Source organism: Ochotona princeps, chromosome 14, assembly GCF_030435755.1.
Source record: "Ochotona princeps isolate mOchPri1 chromosome 14, mOchPri1.hap1, whole genome shotgun sequence".
Taxonomy (NCBI): Eukaryota; Metazoa; Chordata; class Mammalia; order Lagomorpha; family Ochotonidae; genus Ochotona; species Ochotona princeps.
In genome coordinates this window covers 5408430-5425569 of record NC_080845.1, presented here as the reverse complement: position 1 = coordinate 5425569, position 17140 = coordinate 5408430, and the positions used below count along the sequence as shown (strand labels likewise).

Sequence of the window (17140 nt, the reverse complement as noted above, 5' to 3'; positions counted from 1 at the left end):
AGAGAGAAAGACAGATTTTCCATCTACTGTTCACCCTCAAATGCCCGCAATGGCTAGGCTAGGGCCTGGCCCAAGCCAGAAGCCAGGAACTGCATCTTGACATCTCACATGGGTGGCCAAGCACGGGGCCATCTTCTGCCTTCCCAGGCGCATTGGCAAGGAGCTGGATCAAAAGTGGAGCAGCCGGGACTCAAACCAGCCCTCTGATATGAGATGCCAGCAACAAAAATGGCAGCACCCCAGGCTGTGCCACAGAGCCAACCCCGGGCTCATCCACTCTTGGCTCATGTCACACAGGGATGGACACTTGCCCAGTGACCTCAGTGGAGAGCTCTCTGAGGGACCCTGTCCTGGAGGCCCATGAGCTCCAAGCAGAGGCCTCAGAGCCCTCCCAGCCAGGGAACAGCAGTGGGCTCAGATGTGGTGTCTGTGGGCCAGCCGTGGATGGGAGGGTGGATAGAAAGGCACGTGACTTGGGGGGAGACCCCCGCCTGACTGATCTGTGTCTGGTGCCCTGGGTCGGATGCAGTCCTCAGGAACTGTGGCAGCTGCTGCAGAGCTGAGTGAGTCTGCGTTCCTGGGAGTGCCTGCCACCGGGCCCGGGCCTGGAGCTGGGCTGTGACTCAGTGCTCTGGGTCTGTTGGCCTCTTGCAGATCACCTCACAACGCTGCCCCACGTGCAGAAGTACCTGAAGTCCGTCCGCTACATTGAAGAGCTCCAGAAGTTTGTGGAGGATGACAACTACAAGTAAGCTCAACCCAAGCCTGGCTCCCTCAGGTTCCTGTGGGCAGCCTGGTTCCCTTGTGTCCCTGTGAACAGCCATGCGGAGTTCATATACGGCAGCACCTGCACCCCAGTTCCCTCAAATATGTACATGCACAGACACCTGCCCCCAGCACACACACCCACACACCCACCCACACACACACACACACAGTGCTGTCTGAGTAATCCTTCACTCCCCTCCCCCCGCCCCATCTGAGGAAGGGGCTGTATTCCCACTCGGCATGGCTCTCCCTTGTGGCCCAGGGAGTGTGAATTTAGGCTCCAAAGCTGCATCCGAGGCAGGCCTGCTGCCCTTGGGTCTCCCCAGTGGCTCCCCCACCTGCAACGCTGGGTTTGTCTCCAGCCCAGCACGCAGTTCTCCCAGAGCCTGTGTCACGGTCAGAGCTGTCCGTCCTCATGACCTCAGCCCCTGCCAGACTGCCCAGCTCTGGCCAAGGCCAGCTGTACGCCGAGGCAGCCCTGCACAAACTCTCTCCCGAAGCCTCCTACGGGCCCCTTGACCTTGTTCCACACTTGCTCTTCCGGTTTCGATTTCTTTCTCTGTGGTACCTGGAAATGTACCCTGCATTACTGTGTGTACAGAGGGAGAAAGAGGATCTTTTACTTTGTAAGAAGATTCATTTATTGACTTGAAAGACACAGTTGGAGAGACAGAAAGAGACCTTCCATCTGCTAGTTCACTCCCCAAATGGCCAAAATAGCCTGCATTGGGCCGCATTGAAGCCAGGAAGCTAGAGCTTCATCCGGATCTCCCGTGTGGCTGAGAAGAGCCTGAGCACTTGGGCCATCTTCTAGGCCATTAGAAGGGAGCTGAGCCAGAAGTGGAGCAGCTGGGGCACAAACCAGTGCCTGCATGAGAGTGGCTGGCATTGCAGGTGGAGGCTCATCCTGCTACATCATTACGCTATCCCCAGAAGGAATCTCTCTTAGGCCACCTCCATCTGCTCTATCAGTTGGACAACTTCTTAGCCCGTTTTGAGCTTGACGTCCAGTGAGTGCTACGGTACCTTGTTACGTTGCCTGATATCAAGGCAAGTTCTTGGCCATCTTATAGCTGGTGATTCACTACCTAAATGTCCACTTAAAAATCCTAGCTTCCTCTCTGCTTCCAGGATGGCTTTGATGCCTTTGAATTCTGTTGTCCAGTTTTTCTTGATCTCTCCCAGTTTTGCGTCTACAGAGTTGATACTTGGTCTAAAAACTGCAGAGAATTCTGGTCACTACTGATGCGTACAGGTCACCCATGATACGCTCACTTGGAAGGTTGCCAGGACCATTCAGATAGCCCTGCCCGACTAGCACCACAGGAGCAGGTCCCAGCCCTGGCTTGGGTCAGCAGCCTGGGGCATTGCCTGAGCTAAATCCCACGTCAGAGGGTGGGGGAGAAGGGGCCACAGAAAACTGGATGTCTGTCTTCCTGCCTAAGCACCCCTGGGTTACTCTGTGGGAATACAGATGGATCATCTCCCGTTGTTATTCTGAAATAATCTGTCAAGATGAAATACAGTCTGGAACCATGGTCAGTTGCATAACAGTGACTGCGGCAGGCGGGGGGCAGGGGCTGCCAATCATTCAAGTTCCCTTTGCCACAGGCTGAGCTCACTGTCTTGACAAAGCATTTGCTGTTCCTGAAAAGAGTGCCCCGGAGTCCAAGAGCATTCCCCCCTAGGTTCCCGGGATAATATTTTCCATGCACGCCAGGGTAGCGATTAAAAAGATACTAGGGTTTCATTAACCCTCATCTCCTTCAAGCTTAGGCATGGGGTGTAGACACTGGGGCCTCGAGGCCATTCCCGGGGCCAGGCTGCAGGTTCCAGTTGGGCAGATACTGACCATCCCAACCCTCGCTGCTGAACAGTGACCAGGGCCCTTCATACAGTCAAGCCCCAAGTCTGGCCCCTAACTGCTCAGACCTTCGGGCTGGGAGAGGGCGAAGGCCCTGGCCCTGAGTGACAGGAGCTGTGATCCCGACCATCTACTCAGGTGCCCAGCTGGCACCTGCCCACTGACTCTTCCCCTGCCAAGGACATCATGCCTCCATTCCTACCCTGTCCCCCATCTGCTGTGAGATAGTCCGGAAAGAACAAAGCAAAACAACAAAAGTATTAACAATCCACCCAGCCAGTACTTTGTGTTTCTCTTTCATTGAAAATCTCCCCAATAGATCCCCTACCGCCTAGAAAGCCTAACCATTAGCATTCAGGGAACCCAAGTATGGATGATTTCCTGTGCATCAGAGACGCATGTCAGGTGGATGCGTGTGTGCAGGACCTATACGTGGGTGGATGTATTAACATAGGCTCCTCCTATACTGGCTATTTTTTAATGAAAAAAAAAGTATTCCTTTTTTGTTTTATTGCAATCTAAACAATAAGGAACTGAAATGAAATGTAAGAAAATGCTGCTCTGTAAATAAACAGCACTTTACCAAGAGAGAGAATAGTTCCTAAAAGAACCTTCCAGGAGTCCTACAAGTCAGGAAGAACTCTGTGAGGCCTAGCTCCCTGGGTCTTCCCGCCCCAAGGCCTTCCCTGGCAGCATCACCACCCCATGCTCCTCCCGCACCTGCCCCTGCCTCCATGTCCACATTCCTCAGTTGGACCACGGAGTCCAGGTTCATGACATAAGCACCCCTGTCCCTTCTACCCCCTGCTACCACCTGCTGCTTCCCCTCACTGTCTCCATCCCTGGGGTCTCTGTTTGAAATGAACCCCATCTTCAGTTGGGTTTCATAGGGAAGGAGGTGCCCCAAGGCATCCATCTCATTTGCCCATGGGAATGTCAGCACCCGCTGTGGCATCTGGCAGGGCCCTGCCCCCTCCCCACCCAGCCTTCGCCCGCTGCCCTACTGCCCACCCGTTGCTGCTGCAGGCACTGCTATAGCGAAGCTCCAGCCAGTCTGGTGATGCTAACCCCCAGCCCCGTGAGGGGCTGCTTGTATCTGCCTTGAAGTTCGGAAGCACTGTTGGTGCAGCACCGACCATTGAGAGTGCAGGCAGTTCTGTGTCAGACTTCCCTGGGGGTGATGTGGGGCCTGCTCCACTTCCCAGGAATCCCTATGGTGCAAATCACAGGGGACTTCTGTACCATTTCTTGGCCTCGCGGGCTGGGAGCCAGCGAGCTGGGTGCTGTCCACTCTGTGTCCATCAGATGCCTCCTGGTGGCTGTCCCTTCCACGCTGCTCTCCACAGTCCCTAGGCAGTTACCAGGCCTCAGTTTGCTCCCCTAGGGTCTTGGGTCTGCAACGCCATCTCACTCCTGCATGGTCCTCTTGTTTGCCTGGATTTGTCATCTTCAACTCAAGTTCACAGGCTCCTGGGTCTGCCTCCTCATCTGGTTGAGTTCCAACAAGTCCCCTGTGTTGGGGGTTTTCTTGCCGGGGGATATAGTCCTCTCCAGAAAGCGGTACCCCCCAGATCTCAGATGGTGCCCCCTGCTGGGGTCCCTATCTTCACACACTCACTCCCTTCATCCCCACCCACATCTGCTGTGTCCGTTGTCCCAGAGGGCAAGATGGGAGGAGCCATTCTATGTTGGTTCCAACTCCTAGGTCCAGCCTCAGGTTTTTCTTTTTCTTGCCTCAAACACAACAAGTTTTTGATGTTCTTGTCCACACATTGTTCCCCTGCCATTGTCTGGGCTCAGCTGAGGCGCTCTTGGGCTCTTGAGCCTTTGTCTATTTTCAGTTAGTTTTGTTGGAGACGCTCAGAGTTCAGCGTTGGCCTTCATCCCAAAGTTCCTAATCTGTGTTTACAAATCAAACACCAAGGTGCCGATCCCCAGAGCAGGGCCCCTGCCACATGGCTTCCTGGATCCTCGATGAGTGGAAGCAAAGGGTGATGATGAAATGCCCCTGTTCAGGGTCAGACAGCCCCGGGTTTGAGTCCCTTGCTCCATCGCTGGCCAACCCTTGTGGATCTAGGGGACCAAGTTGGCCTCACGACTTCTCTGGACAAACATGGCTACTAGCAACAGAGTTGTCACTTTCACTCTTGCTACTCGGTCTTCCCTAACCCCCTGGCAAGCCTGGAGGACCATGGCTGCAGATCCAGATTGGTACTCCATGGACTCCCAGGCTCTGTGCCATCATGGCCTCTATCTACCGCCCAATTTCCCAAACCCCTGGGATACCCCCTGCAACAAGCCAGAGCCCCCCTGTGACCTCGTGCAAATCTCTGTTTGCAGACTGTCACTCCGAATCGAACCAGGAAGCAGCTCTCCAAGATTGGTCTCTTCAAAGGAAGATCTCACAGGTACCACAGCTGCCTGGGACCAACCGGTGATGCACCCACGTGTGGCCACCAGGGTAGGCCATGGCTGCCAGGGTAGGCTGAATACATGGTTGAGTTGGCAGTCTGGCAGACCTAGCCACACGCCCACACCCCTTGCTTCTCCTACTCTAGCCCGTCGGGCCTCCTGATCAGAGTTACCCCTGGTACCTCTGTTACTCCAGAGGTGTGCTAAAATGTTTTGGGTACTCCTGGGGGGTGGCAATGTGTGGGGAGATGCTTTCATGCTGAGGCCTCCTAGAGGAGCGAAGCAGCCCAAGAAGAGGCAAGGTGAGAGGAGATCCCAGGGCCCTCTCTCCCAGCCCATCGGGCTCTTCCCATCATGTCTGTGCCCTGGAGGATACCTGGGATGCCTAGAGTCTTTGGTGCCCTGGGCAAAGGTGACTTGTGTGTGACTGACACATGAAGACACATCTAGGTGCCCCTTGCCATGAGAACCCAAGTGTCAGCCTCTGTCATGTCCAAGCTTGGCTCCTACCTGACCTTGTCTGACCACCTCTGCCTATCGGTGGCCTTGGCCTTGGCCCAGCTGACTCTCCAGGCTGAGCAGCTCTCCTCCAAGACTCTGGGACCACATGTACTTTGGGATTTTGAATTTTGGGGGATTGGGAATATTTGCAAATATATAAGGTGATGTTTCAGGGGTGTCCCCCTCTCCCTCGCTAGGCAGGAAATTCACATATGTCTCATATGCACCTTGCATTTATATCTAAAGGTAATTGTTAATATTTTAAATGATTTTGGCATGAACACAAGTATGGGACTTTCTACTTGTGGCATCATGCTGTCCATCCTCCCACCCTTCCCCTGCAAAAGTTTCAGTTTCTGGAGCATTTTGGGCGCCTGATCTGTTGTACTGACCTATAAGTTGGAACTCCTGGGAAGTTTGTTCTTTTGGTACAGGTGCATTACAGAGGTGCCCACCCCCCACAGTGCAAGCTATCGCGTTACTGTCGGAACCATCACCCTTTCCTTGTATCCCTCACGTGCTGTGATGGACTGCGCACTGCCATCCAAGGGGATCCTCCCACAATGCCCACTGAGTTCAGTGGTGGGCACACCACCCCCGTTCTAGAACCTTGCAGTCATGGATGTGTGGCATCACCCCCGCTGGGCCCCCATCTCCCTGTCTCCCCAAGGAGTGCTGAAATGTGCAAAGCCAGGTGCTGTTATAAGGCTCCCGGGTCTGTGTCTGCCACGCAGGGAGCCTCTACCGCCCTGTGTTATGGCATCTGCTGGCCCATGCACCCACTAAGGTCACTTTTCTCTCACCTGGTACCCTACCCCCACGCTCCCACGGGCCCACTAGTAATTGAGCACAGCACTGTCCCTTCTGGCACAGCCCCCAGTGAAGAGGGAGTGTGAAGGAGCCACAGGCTTACTTGGAGTCACAGAGGGTGTGGAAAGCATCCAGAGTGAGCCCAACCCTTCAGGACCACCAAGAGGCCTCACGAAGTTTCTGGGAAGTGGAACGTGAAGATTTGTTTATTTCTGTGCTAAAATGTTTTGGGATCTCCGCATGTTTTTTTTTTTTCTATAACGCATGTTTCCTGTGGACTTTTCAAAGACCCTGCACATTTATTTCTGTTAGCAGACTGGGAGTGTGGTACTGCCCTAAGGAGATGCAATCTACCATGGGCGCCCAGTAGCCTTAGCTGGCTCCTGTGCCTCAATAGGACGAGCCATGTCTCTGGCCTTCCCCAAGTGCTAGGAAGCCCCCATGGCCACATTCTGTACCTGCCGGTGACTCTCAGGGTCTTCTCTTCCCCCTGCCACTGGGCTGGTCCAGGCCCAAGCTCACTGCTGCCTGCCTATGTGCCAGAGCCACTGAGCAGGCAGAGGCTGTGGAGGCAGTCTCCTTTGGCAGGAGTCAGCCCTGTCTCCTTCCTGGCTTCCTCCATCTGCAGGCCGGACTCTGTGCAGGGTCACGAGACACACACACACACACACACACACACACACAGTGAAGTTCCTAACCCAGGCCCCTTGGTTTTGCCCCAAACCCTGTTGCCCTCATGTCCTAGAGTGCCCACCCCTGTGGGCACGACTTATCCGCTAATGAATGTCTGTTGCTGGGTGTGATGCCCAGCACTTGTACACATTTGACTTCAAAGGTCCCAGGAGGTGGGGGTCGATGGAGAACCAGACTGTGGCACCAGATGAGTCTTTGGCACAGAGTAGGATGGACTGTTGGGTGCAACCTCACGCTTGTGTTTCAGAGAGCCCCCTCTTCCTTTGGCGCCCCAATCCTACTTCCAGCCCAGGCCCTCACCTGCCTCCCTGGCGCTCCCTAGCACTGTCAGCAAGCCTTCTGTCCCCTTCCTCCTCCAAGGTATGGCAGGGGATGGGGGCAGCAGAGTCAGCCTCCTCTGCTCCAGGCAGCAGCCTGACCCTGGCAGTCCCTTCAGAGTCCCACACCTGCCTGGCCATCTCCTACGTGAGGCCAGGGAAAGAGCCAGGGCCTCCCCTGGCCCAGGGCTGTAATGCCCACCCAGCTCCCTCTGCTGGGGTTAGGGAGGGAGCCACATTGCTGTAGCCCAGGGGTCAGACCTGGAAAACATGAGCGCCTCAGTGGCGAGCCTCCCTGTGAAGCCCTGGTGGGAGGTAGGCGCCTGCATGCAGCAGGCTGTCAGGACCCCCACCTGTGGCAGGGCCCAGCCCACAGACCAGCTGCCCCGGTGTGGGCAGATGCTCTGCCACCTGACTTTGGTGTTAAGTAACATGGGAGAGCAAGCACCCGCAAGTCACCCATCCCGAAGCTCTAGTAGCCCTGGGAGGAGATGGAAGCCCTAGGCTGGTTCACATGTAAAAACTTCAGTAAGCAGAACAGTGAAGTGTGGCGAGGCCCCAGCACCCCTAGGCAGAAAGATACAGGGAAAGAAAAGTAATACCAACCCCAGCCACAGCTTAAGCCACAGAAAGGACATAGGATGGGTGGGAAAGTGCCAGCTAATCGTGCCTTAGGGGATTTTTAACCCATGCTCACCCCAACTCTGCCCCAGGCCCTGTTGACCCAGGGGCTGGCAAGCTGTAGGCACAGGCCATCTCTGTATGGGACATGAGCACAGCCGTCCATTGAGGTGTTATCCATAGCGGCTCTCATATGTAAGGCACAAGGCTGGGTGTTGGAGACAGAGCCCTTGTATCCAAAATACTTAGTATCTGGCCCTGCCAGATTGAAAGCTCCCAGGTATGGTCTAGAATTCCTGGGACACTGGGTAAGAACCGTAGGCACCACACACACCCTCAGCCCCAGCCCTGTAGGCTCCTAGTTCAAGGTGGTGTCTGCAGGGCAGCCGGCTACTGACTCAGCACGGGCTCCAGGAGAAGTTTGATGCCAGCACTTTGGCTGCTGTAGGAGCCCAGCTCGCAGGAGTGTTTTCTACTACTTTCCCCAGGCGCTGGCTCCAGCCCTGGGGGCAGGCTGCTTGGCCTCTCCCTGATCCACCCCCCAATCCCTTCCAGGGCCGGGGAGAGCCCTGTGGCACTGGCAGGAGCCCCAGAGCCGGAGGCAAGTGCCACTGTGGTGGAGGAGGGCAACCTGGGAGGGGGTGGGCAGGGTCCCATGGCAGACAGGAGCAGAAAGCCAGCCCTAGGGAGACCTGCCCAGGTCTGGCACTTCGACCAAGCTGCGTGGCAGGAGCCCCAGCAGGCTCAGCAACAGGAATGTGCCTCTTGCTGTCCCAGGAATGGGAGGAACGCAGCCTCCTTCCCCCTCAGCTCCCAAGGGGCTCCGTCCAACAGCAGCCAGACATTCCCTGCCCCCACCTGCCAAGGAAAGGCTCTGAGGTAGGCTCTTGGGCTCCCCCAGGGCTCACATGCCCAGGGCCAGTGTGGGCCAGCCATGTTGTCCTGTGCCAGGCGTTTGGTGAGGAGCAGGCATGCGTGGCTCTCCAGGAGCTCACAACTAACTGGATGGGATGGGAGGCGCAAGTCTCATGGAGCACGTGGAGCCACAGGAGGCCCGTGCGAGCTGAGCCTGGCTGGAAGGGTACCCTGGCCCTGCCCCCGCCAGCTGCTCTCTTCTGGTGGCCTGGGATCCCGTGACCGCTGGCATGGATGTTGGCCACGGTCTGGGTTACTTTGAGCCCTGATTAACATCACAGGTGGTCTCTGAACAGGGCCATGCCAGTGATCCCGGAAATGATCCCTGCACCCCACACAGAACCGCCCCCCACTTCCTCCTGCCCTGGGGACTGGCCTGGCGGACAGTTCCACACCAACTAAAAGAGACTGTGAGAGAGGAAACAGAGAGACTGTCCAGTTTCCAGGTCTAATGAAGGAGAAAAAAAAAAACACAACAGCTAAGCATGCCACGTTTTCAATCCCCTCCCCTGCCCCCGCCTCTCACCCCGACCTCCACACAAACACATCATGTTTAGTTTGTGAAAATGAACTAATATTTTCCTGGAGAGAAAAATCACCAAGCACACTGACCCGGGGGGAAGGCAGGGAATCACTTGTGTATGTCTTGGAACGGGTGATAGCAGTGTAGCTCATGTTGGCCTCGCCTCCTCGTGTCCCCACCCCCGCCACCCTCCTCTGTCTGAAGAGTCCCAGGGGGCCACACAAGTGCCAGTGCAGTAGATAGCCATGGCTCGCCAGGGCTGGAATGTGTGTGCTCCCTCCTTTATTGTTATCCTGGTGCGTCATACGTTCCTGTGCCCCGGCACCAGGATGCTGGACCCCAACCCCCCTACCCGAGTACTGTGCCCAGTGGGCCCCTGCCTCTCAGGAGTGTTGCTTTGTGCCCCCATCCCATGCCCACCCACAAATAGACTGTGACGCTGCCAGGATCAGGACCATATGAGGTGGCTGCACCAGCCGCCCCAGGACTTAGGGATATGGAGCCTCCAGTTGCCTGACACGCATGAATGTTGTGAATCGGGGAAGGCAGACAGGGCTGGGGCCAGGATGATTAGGAGGTGTCTTGGCACATGGGCCCCAGGCTCGCTGCTGGCCTTGATGGGACCACAGCAGGGGCCAGATAGATTCTTAAGGCCCCACGCTTCCTCGCATGGTGGTGGCATCATGTTCCTGCTTGGCAGCTGCCCTTCACCAAAGGCAGGTGTCATCCTGGGAGCAGGGCCAAAGCTGACACATGGCATCTGTGGGGGCAGCCACCAGAGCTGGCAGTATCACTTGTGCCACTCCCTCGGGTCAGGGCAGTCAGGGACCCTGCTGCTCATCAGGACCCAGGCTCGAGGAGTTGTGTTATAGCCATCCTCATCCTCACTGCCCTGCACTGTGCCTGTTCTCTCCAGTAAGCATTGCCCATGTGGTCCCTAACCTGGGCCGGCAGGTGGGCGAATCTCCACATTCTCTGGGGCCAGGCATTCACCTGTCCTCAAGCATGCACGAAGTGGCTGAGCTGGATGCAAGGCCAAGGTCTGGAAGGTGCAGCACCTGTAGCCAGAGCCCTGATAGGCAGGTGCAGGTGAGCCCCCCACTCCCACCCCTACCAAGCCCTCTGGGCTCTGTTGCTCATGCATCTGCACTGTGCGAGGGAGTTACCCTGATGGGAACTGTGGAGGTCCCTGCCTCTCCCTACAGGCACTTCGAGTTCCCACCCGAAGCAGGACCTCAGGAAGCAGGACCTCTAGACCCCACCTACCATCGCATCCTTTCTCCTCTCCCTAGCCCGGGCCCTCAGACCTGACACTCATGGTGAGGGAGCCATGTGTGGTGCTGCTCTGTCCGGCAGTCTCTTCATGTCCCTCAGCTGCTCACTGCAGCCCAGCCCAGGCTGGGGCACAGTCATAGCTGTGGGTGCTGCTGCCTCAGGGCGCGGAGCCTCTGGGTGGCTGCTGGTAACACTGATTCTTTCTCTACTTGATTCATCCACAGAGGGTTCCAGAAATTCCACAGGGCCCCAACCCTGACAGGTGCTCATCCCTGCAACCCTTTTTCTGTGCCGCCGCCAAGTCAGGTCCTCCTGCCAGAGGCTTGGCTGTGGCTCATGGGAAGCCATGCCCCTCCTCACCCCAACACACCTGCAAACACAGTGAACACTCTTGTGGCTACCACTGTCCTCTGGCTGCCACCATGCTTAATCGGGCTACAGCAGGGTCTCTCAACTACTGGAGACAGATGTCAAGCCCCTCAAGGGATCTGTGGAGAGCCCCCTGGCCCCCACATACTGTACTTGATCTCCCTGTAAGCAGAAGCTGGCAGTCTTTCCCATTCCGTGGGAGCTCCAGGTTGGAAGGTGGGCTCTCGCCTTTTCACTTTGGAATGTCATGTTTGCCGGGTTCTTGAAGCCTCCATCTCAGCAGCCTGTCACATTGAGATCAAGTGGAGGAGCCAGGATTTAAACCAACTTGCATCCCACCTCCCCCAGCCCCATTCCCGCTACCCTGCCGTGGCCCAGCTACATGAGAGCTTGTCTGGGCACCCCCACAGTCACAGGGTGAGAGAAGGCCATTTTTCTGAGAAAAATGAACAAGGGGCCTCGTGAGTGACGGGTGAGATGAATCTTGGCTCACGGTGCGAGCTGCAAGTAGGAGAAACAAAGACTGCATGTGAACACAGCAGGACTGGCTCACAGCGTGTGAATGTAACAAGGTCCGGCTCCCAGACTCCACCAGGAAACCTGGCCAGAGTGGGGTTTCAACACAAACAGGCTTTCTGTGCACACGGGCCCCATAGAGGGCCAGCACCCACAACCCAGGACACGGAGCCCCTCCTCCATGGGGCAGAAGTCCACCCAGGCTGCGCCACCCACCATCCCCCACCCCCAACCCTGGGCCCAATGGCACAGTGTCCTCCTGCCCCTCCAGGGAGCAGATGCGGGTTCAGGAGATGAGGAGTCTTCCCGCCTGGCCTGGTGCAGAGGCGGGACTGGAGCCCTGAGTCTTGTGATTCAAGTCATTTCCCCTCTGCTACAGCTGCTGCCCGTTAGTTTCTGACGGCTCACACTTGGATGGCGCCCCCTCCCCCAGCAGCAGCTCGGCAGCCAGACAGATGCTGTGGGGAAACCGTGGGAACGAGGCTCCGCAGCCTGCCCTGCCTCCAGTCCATGCCCTTTAGCGCCTTGCCCACATCAGCCCTGCACTTAACACTGCCCTGTCTGGTGTGTGTGCGACAAGGGGGCTGGCCCCAGGTCCTCCCTTCCCTCCACGTCCCCGCCCAGCCTGCCTGCTGGACATCTATCTTCGCATCTCTGCATCCCGGCCTGCGGCTTCAAGTCTTAGCCACATCCAGTGGCTCTCCAGCCAGAGTGGTCTTTCTAGGATGCAAAATCTGAGAGCTTTCCAAGCCCCCTAAACATCGCTAAAAAATCCCCTAGCCTGTCCTACACAGAATCACAAGGTCTCCCCCAGGGCCCTGCCCCGTCATCTCTAAGCCTTCTCACACATGCTCTTCCTGCTGTATCTCTCACTGTTGCCGCAGGAACGCATGCGCTGGCCTGGATGTCTCTGACCTCCAGGAACTCTTCTCCCATTCTGGTCTCCACATCCTCCCCAGGCACCTGCCCGACTGTTCACCTGGGCAGGTTCCAGGAATCTTTCTAACCTCCACTTGCTCACCATAACAATGCTGTTACTGTGAGGCTTAGCCGAGGCTGTGCCCACTAAACACATGCAGCTAAAGCATGTCGGCTGCCATCCCTGTCCCTTTGGGGTCATTGCCGTGGTTATGCTGCGGGTGTGTTTATGTTATAGTCCCCTGGGCTTGCAGCACATGGCCCTTCTGGCGGGGAGTCGGGGACTCACCAGGTCACTTGCTTGCCTCCCGTACCTGACTGTAAGTTCCTCATAAGCAGAATCTCCTGCGTCTCAGCACCTGGTCCAGGGCAGGCCCTCGTCTGGTGTTCCATAAATATTGGCTGCAAGGAGGGGACACTGTGTGGTTCACTCCTCACAGGAGAGGCTGCAGGGTCAGCTGCTTTGCAGATGGAAACTTGGTGCTCAGAGAAGTTAGGCAACTAGCCCCGGGTTGCTCAGCCTGAGGTGCGACATGTGGGGAAGGAGGGGAGGGGTCCAGGCCTGAGTCCTTTGCCACCGGTGCTCATCAGCTTTGCCCCTGCCCACCCACCCCGCCCTCAGGAGGCCCTGTGCTCATGGTGCTTCCCAAAGGCAAGTGGTCTATTGAGCAGCATCACTGTTTCTTGAGACAACTGTAATGAAAACCAGGTTGTTGGTTTTTTTTTTTCCAACATCACATCTAGCATTCCCCCCTCGGAGACTGTCGGTTCTCATATGTTCCAATAAAACTGCTAAAGGAACAGCCACTTAAAAAAAGCTTGAAAGATTATTCATGGAAAAATTATGCGGAGGAAAAATAGAGCAATCCTCTGAGATAGGCGAGCTACACTGTCAGTTTTTCCAGCCACCCGAGCCATATCGAGCTGGGCAGGGGGGACTGCACTGGCTGTGCTAAGCCAGGCCAGAGCCCCGCTCCTTATCACCACCCCCACCGCTGCCCTGCCCGGAGACACAGGCAGACAAGCTCACAGCCACCCAGCTCATAAACAGCCTCAGAGGCGTGTGTCCCCGGCGCTGTCACGTGGTGGCCACCCTGGGCTTGGTGGGGCAGGAACGTGAGGCCCGTCAGCAGCAATGAGTGGCACTGGCCCAGAGCTCTACCCCACCCCCACTTTTCTAAGTCCCAGCTGAATGGGAATTTTTAAGCCTTATGTCAGACCCAGGCTGTTCAACAATGTGGGGTGGGAGCCAGGGAGTGCGCGCGCGCGCGTGTGTGTGTGTGTGTGTGTGTGTGTGTGTGTAGCCAGAGCAGCGGCAGCCTCGAGGTCACTGGCTCTTCTGCTGCCCCCACCATTTCCTTCTGGGTCAAGGGGCACCCAGTGGCAGGTTTGCTGGCCAAGGCCACCCAAAACAGAAAAATGCTTAGGGGTAGGCGGATGTGGGCCTCATGGGGCGGGTGGGGGCAAGGTGGAGAATGGAGAGCTGGAGAAGGGCAAGTGCAAGGGAACTGGGAGAGATTCAGAGTAGAGGGTCAGAGCCAAGTGGTGGGCGCACGCACAGACAGGCAAAGGAGTCAGCCAGGAGCAAGCAGAGAGGGGCCGCAAAGTTGCCAGAAGCACTAGGGAACATCCAGCCTGCCCTTGATGGTGGGTGAAGGGGGCAAATACCACCCAGAGTGCCTGCCAGCCTTCCTCTGAAATGGCAATGATGAAAAAGTACCAGGTGTGGGCCCGGCACGGTAGCCTAGCAGTCACTTGGAGAGTGAACCATCATTTGGAAGATCTTCCTCTGTCTCTCCTCTCTGTATATCTGATTTTCCCATAAAAATAAAATAAATCTAAAAAAAAAAAAAGTAACCAGGTGCACCATTGGTGTGTACCCTTCATTGCCACCCCCCAGGAGAAGCAGGCATGTCCTACCCACTGCAGGCTTCCTTGAGGAGGTGTCCCTGCTCCTGAGAGCTCCTCACACTGGCTCACTGTGTTCCTCTCTGCTTTGGGTCCTGACCGGTGCCTGAGCTAGGACGCCCCCCGCAAGTGCTACACTCCCGTGGTCAGGTCCTGCCTCCACATGGGGGAGATCTATAAGTATGAGGGGATGGGGCAGGGGTCTGCTAAGTTCCCAGGACTGGGCTCAGGCACAAAGCCCAGGGTCCATTGAGAGTGCCGTAAGCTGGCCGTGTTGCTCATCCCTGCTCCAGCTCCAGGGCCACTGCAGACCACATGGGGAAGGGGAGGAGTAATGGATTTGACCTTGAGAACCAGGGTGGGAGGCTGAGTGACTCAGGCATCAAGATTGTGATCCCTCACTCAGGGCGGCTGATAAACAAGGCCATCCCGCCCTCCCCGGGGCTGCATCTCGGCCACGTGTGTGAAGCCAAGCAAAGCAGGCTGGTCTTCAGGCATGCTGTTTTTGCTGTCTGGAGCAACTGCTGTGGGGTGGGGGTGGGGTGGGGGACGGGGTGGCATTCTCTCCAGGACAGAGCCTGCTGGGGTCCCAGGGCTGGGGGCAGGGTCAAAGGGCGGCCTCATCCAGAGAGCTTTCACAGAAGACCCAGCCCCACCTGCATGACCCAGGAAACCCTGCTCCTCACACACTCCCCAGGTGGTCTCACTGGTTAAGAATCAGCACCCCAAAGCAGCCGAGTGCAGTATGGGGCACCCTCCACCCGGGCCAGCAGATCATACGCACAGAAGTTCATGTGCCTTCCTGCCCACACATGCACATGTTTTGGGCTCACGAGGTCAAGACCAAGAACCTTGACTTTGGAGTCAGGCTACCCTGGTGCCGTTGTCATGGATGGGTCAATCAGACCCTGTGCTGGAGGCACCATCTGAAGACAGGGACTGGGGTCTCAAACGTCCCAGGACTCAGATCCAAAATTCCTGGGGAAAAGACCCACTCTGAGATCCGTCTGCCAGGCCAAGGTCTCATGCCATCAGCTGCCCTGGCACTCCATCGGTGAGATGACACCAGAGAAGGTGCCAGGCCCGTGGTCCCAGATGACCCTGTAGAATTTGCAGGGTTTCACCTTGCACCTGCTGACATTGCCAGTCGGCCCCACATCCTCGTGGTTTAACTTACTGTGAGTCAAGGTTAACAGCTCTGACCTCACAGAGCCCTGAGGTCAGGTGTGAAGGTTGAGGTGGGCCCAGCTGGCACACTCAACATTGGGTGCAGCCAGGTGATTTTCACAATGGGAAGGTTGACAAAGATGTGGGCAGGGGAGAGAGGAACCCTGTGGGCCAGTGCCATGCCAAGACCAGCAGGGGTACAGGGAGGCAGCAGCCCCAGAGCCTAGTCAGATCAGGCCTGAGGGGACAGTGCCTCCCAGGGGCAGCCTACGCCCAGCCCCCAACCCAGGGTGCAGCCCCTCCATCCCTCCATTACAGACTCGGGTAGGTGGGGTGAGAACATGCAGATGGAAGATTCGGCACAGTCCCCCCAGCAGAGCACCCAGGAGAGAAGGGTCCACTATTTTTTAAAAGATTTATTTATTTTTATTGGAAAGTCAGATATATAGAGAAGAGGAGAGACAAAGATCTTCTGTACAATGATTCACTCTCCAGGTGGCTGTAACAACTAGAGCTGAGCTGATCCGAAGCCAGGAGCCTAGAGCTTCTTCCAGGTCTCCCACGCGGGTGCAGGGAAGTTCCTGGCTCCTGGCTTCAGATTGGCTCAGCTCCAGCCGTTGCAGCTGCTTAGGGAGTGAACTATCAGACAGAAGATCTTACTCTGTCTCTCCTCCTCTGTGTATTTGTCTTTCCAATAAAAATAAATAAATCTTTTTTTAGAAATTCTCATTCTAAGCAACGAAGTATTCGATACTCAGGGAATATCCTTGTGCCTCCATCCCTACGTAGCAGACGCTAACATTGTGCCATGTTTGCTGCATATATTTTTAAGTAATAGGCCACGCAGGAAATGTCCATGAACCCCATCCTACCTCCTTTTTCCTCCCTGCAGATCTCACTGTCCCAGCATTTGTGGTTGTTGCTGTACTTCATGCATAAGCATATATACTGTTGTTATGCCATCAGCTAACTCTCACAGCTTATCCTTTCCACCGAGTACAGGCTTTCATTTATTTTTAAAACTATATTTTCTTTATTTGAAAGAGAGAGAGAGAGAAAGATCTTGCACCCACTAGTTCACTCTTCTCATGGCAGCATCAGCCAGGGCTGGGCCAGGCTGAAGCCGGGAGCCCTGAGCTGCAGCCAGATCTCCCACGTAAGTGGGCAGAGGCCCACCAGACACTTGGGCCACCTTCCGCAGCTTTCCCACACTCAAGCGCAGTGAGCTGGATTGGAAGTGGAGCAACCGGGATTCAAACCAATGCTGGGAGGGGTGATGCCGGTATGGCAGGTAGCATCTTAGCTGAACCACACCACTGACCCCAAGCATGTGCTTTATGACTGTATTAATACCTGAACACCCAGTCACGCCTTCCTGCCCTCCTCTCTCCTCTCTGTAGGATTTGTTGCCTCAGGCTGCTGGCTGAGGGCCAGGCAGGGAGCCTCTGCCTTAACTCTGATGCTCTGGGCACCTCCCTGGGTAAACACGCAGGGAGTACTACTCTAGGGCAGGTGTCTAGAATGGGAGCCATTGCGTGGCGCCCTCATTGTCCTTCAGTGCTC

The 17140-nt window shown here is 56.2% G+C and overlaps 1 protein-coding gene across 9 annotated transcripts in view; it reads left to right on the top strand.

The window, feature by feature from the left end:
- Positions 1 to 17140, top strand: part of RALGPS1 (Ral GEF with PH domain and SH3 binding motif 1) — a 225108-nt gene that overhangs the window by 186255 nt on the left and 21713 nt on the right. For 8 of the 9 annotated variants that reach the window (XM_058672755.1, XM_058672754.1, XM_058672750.1 and 5 more), the window contains 2 exons: positions 655 to 748; positions 4973 to 5040. In XM_058672755.1, coding sequence (XP_058528738.1) covers positions 655 to 748; positions 4973 to 5040 — 162 coding nt within the window. Of the gene's footprint in view, positions 1 to 654; positions 749 to 4972; positions 5094 to 17140 lie in introns of all 9 variants that reach the window. The other variant, XR_009246649.1, reaches the window with a different exon arrangement.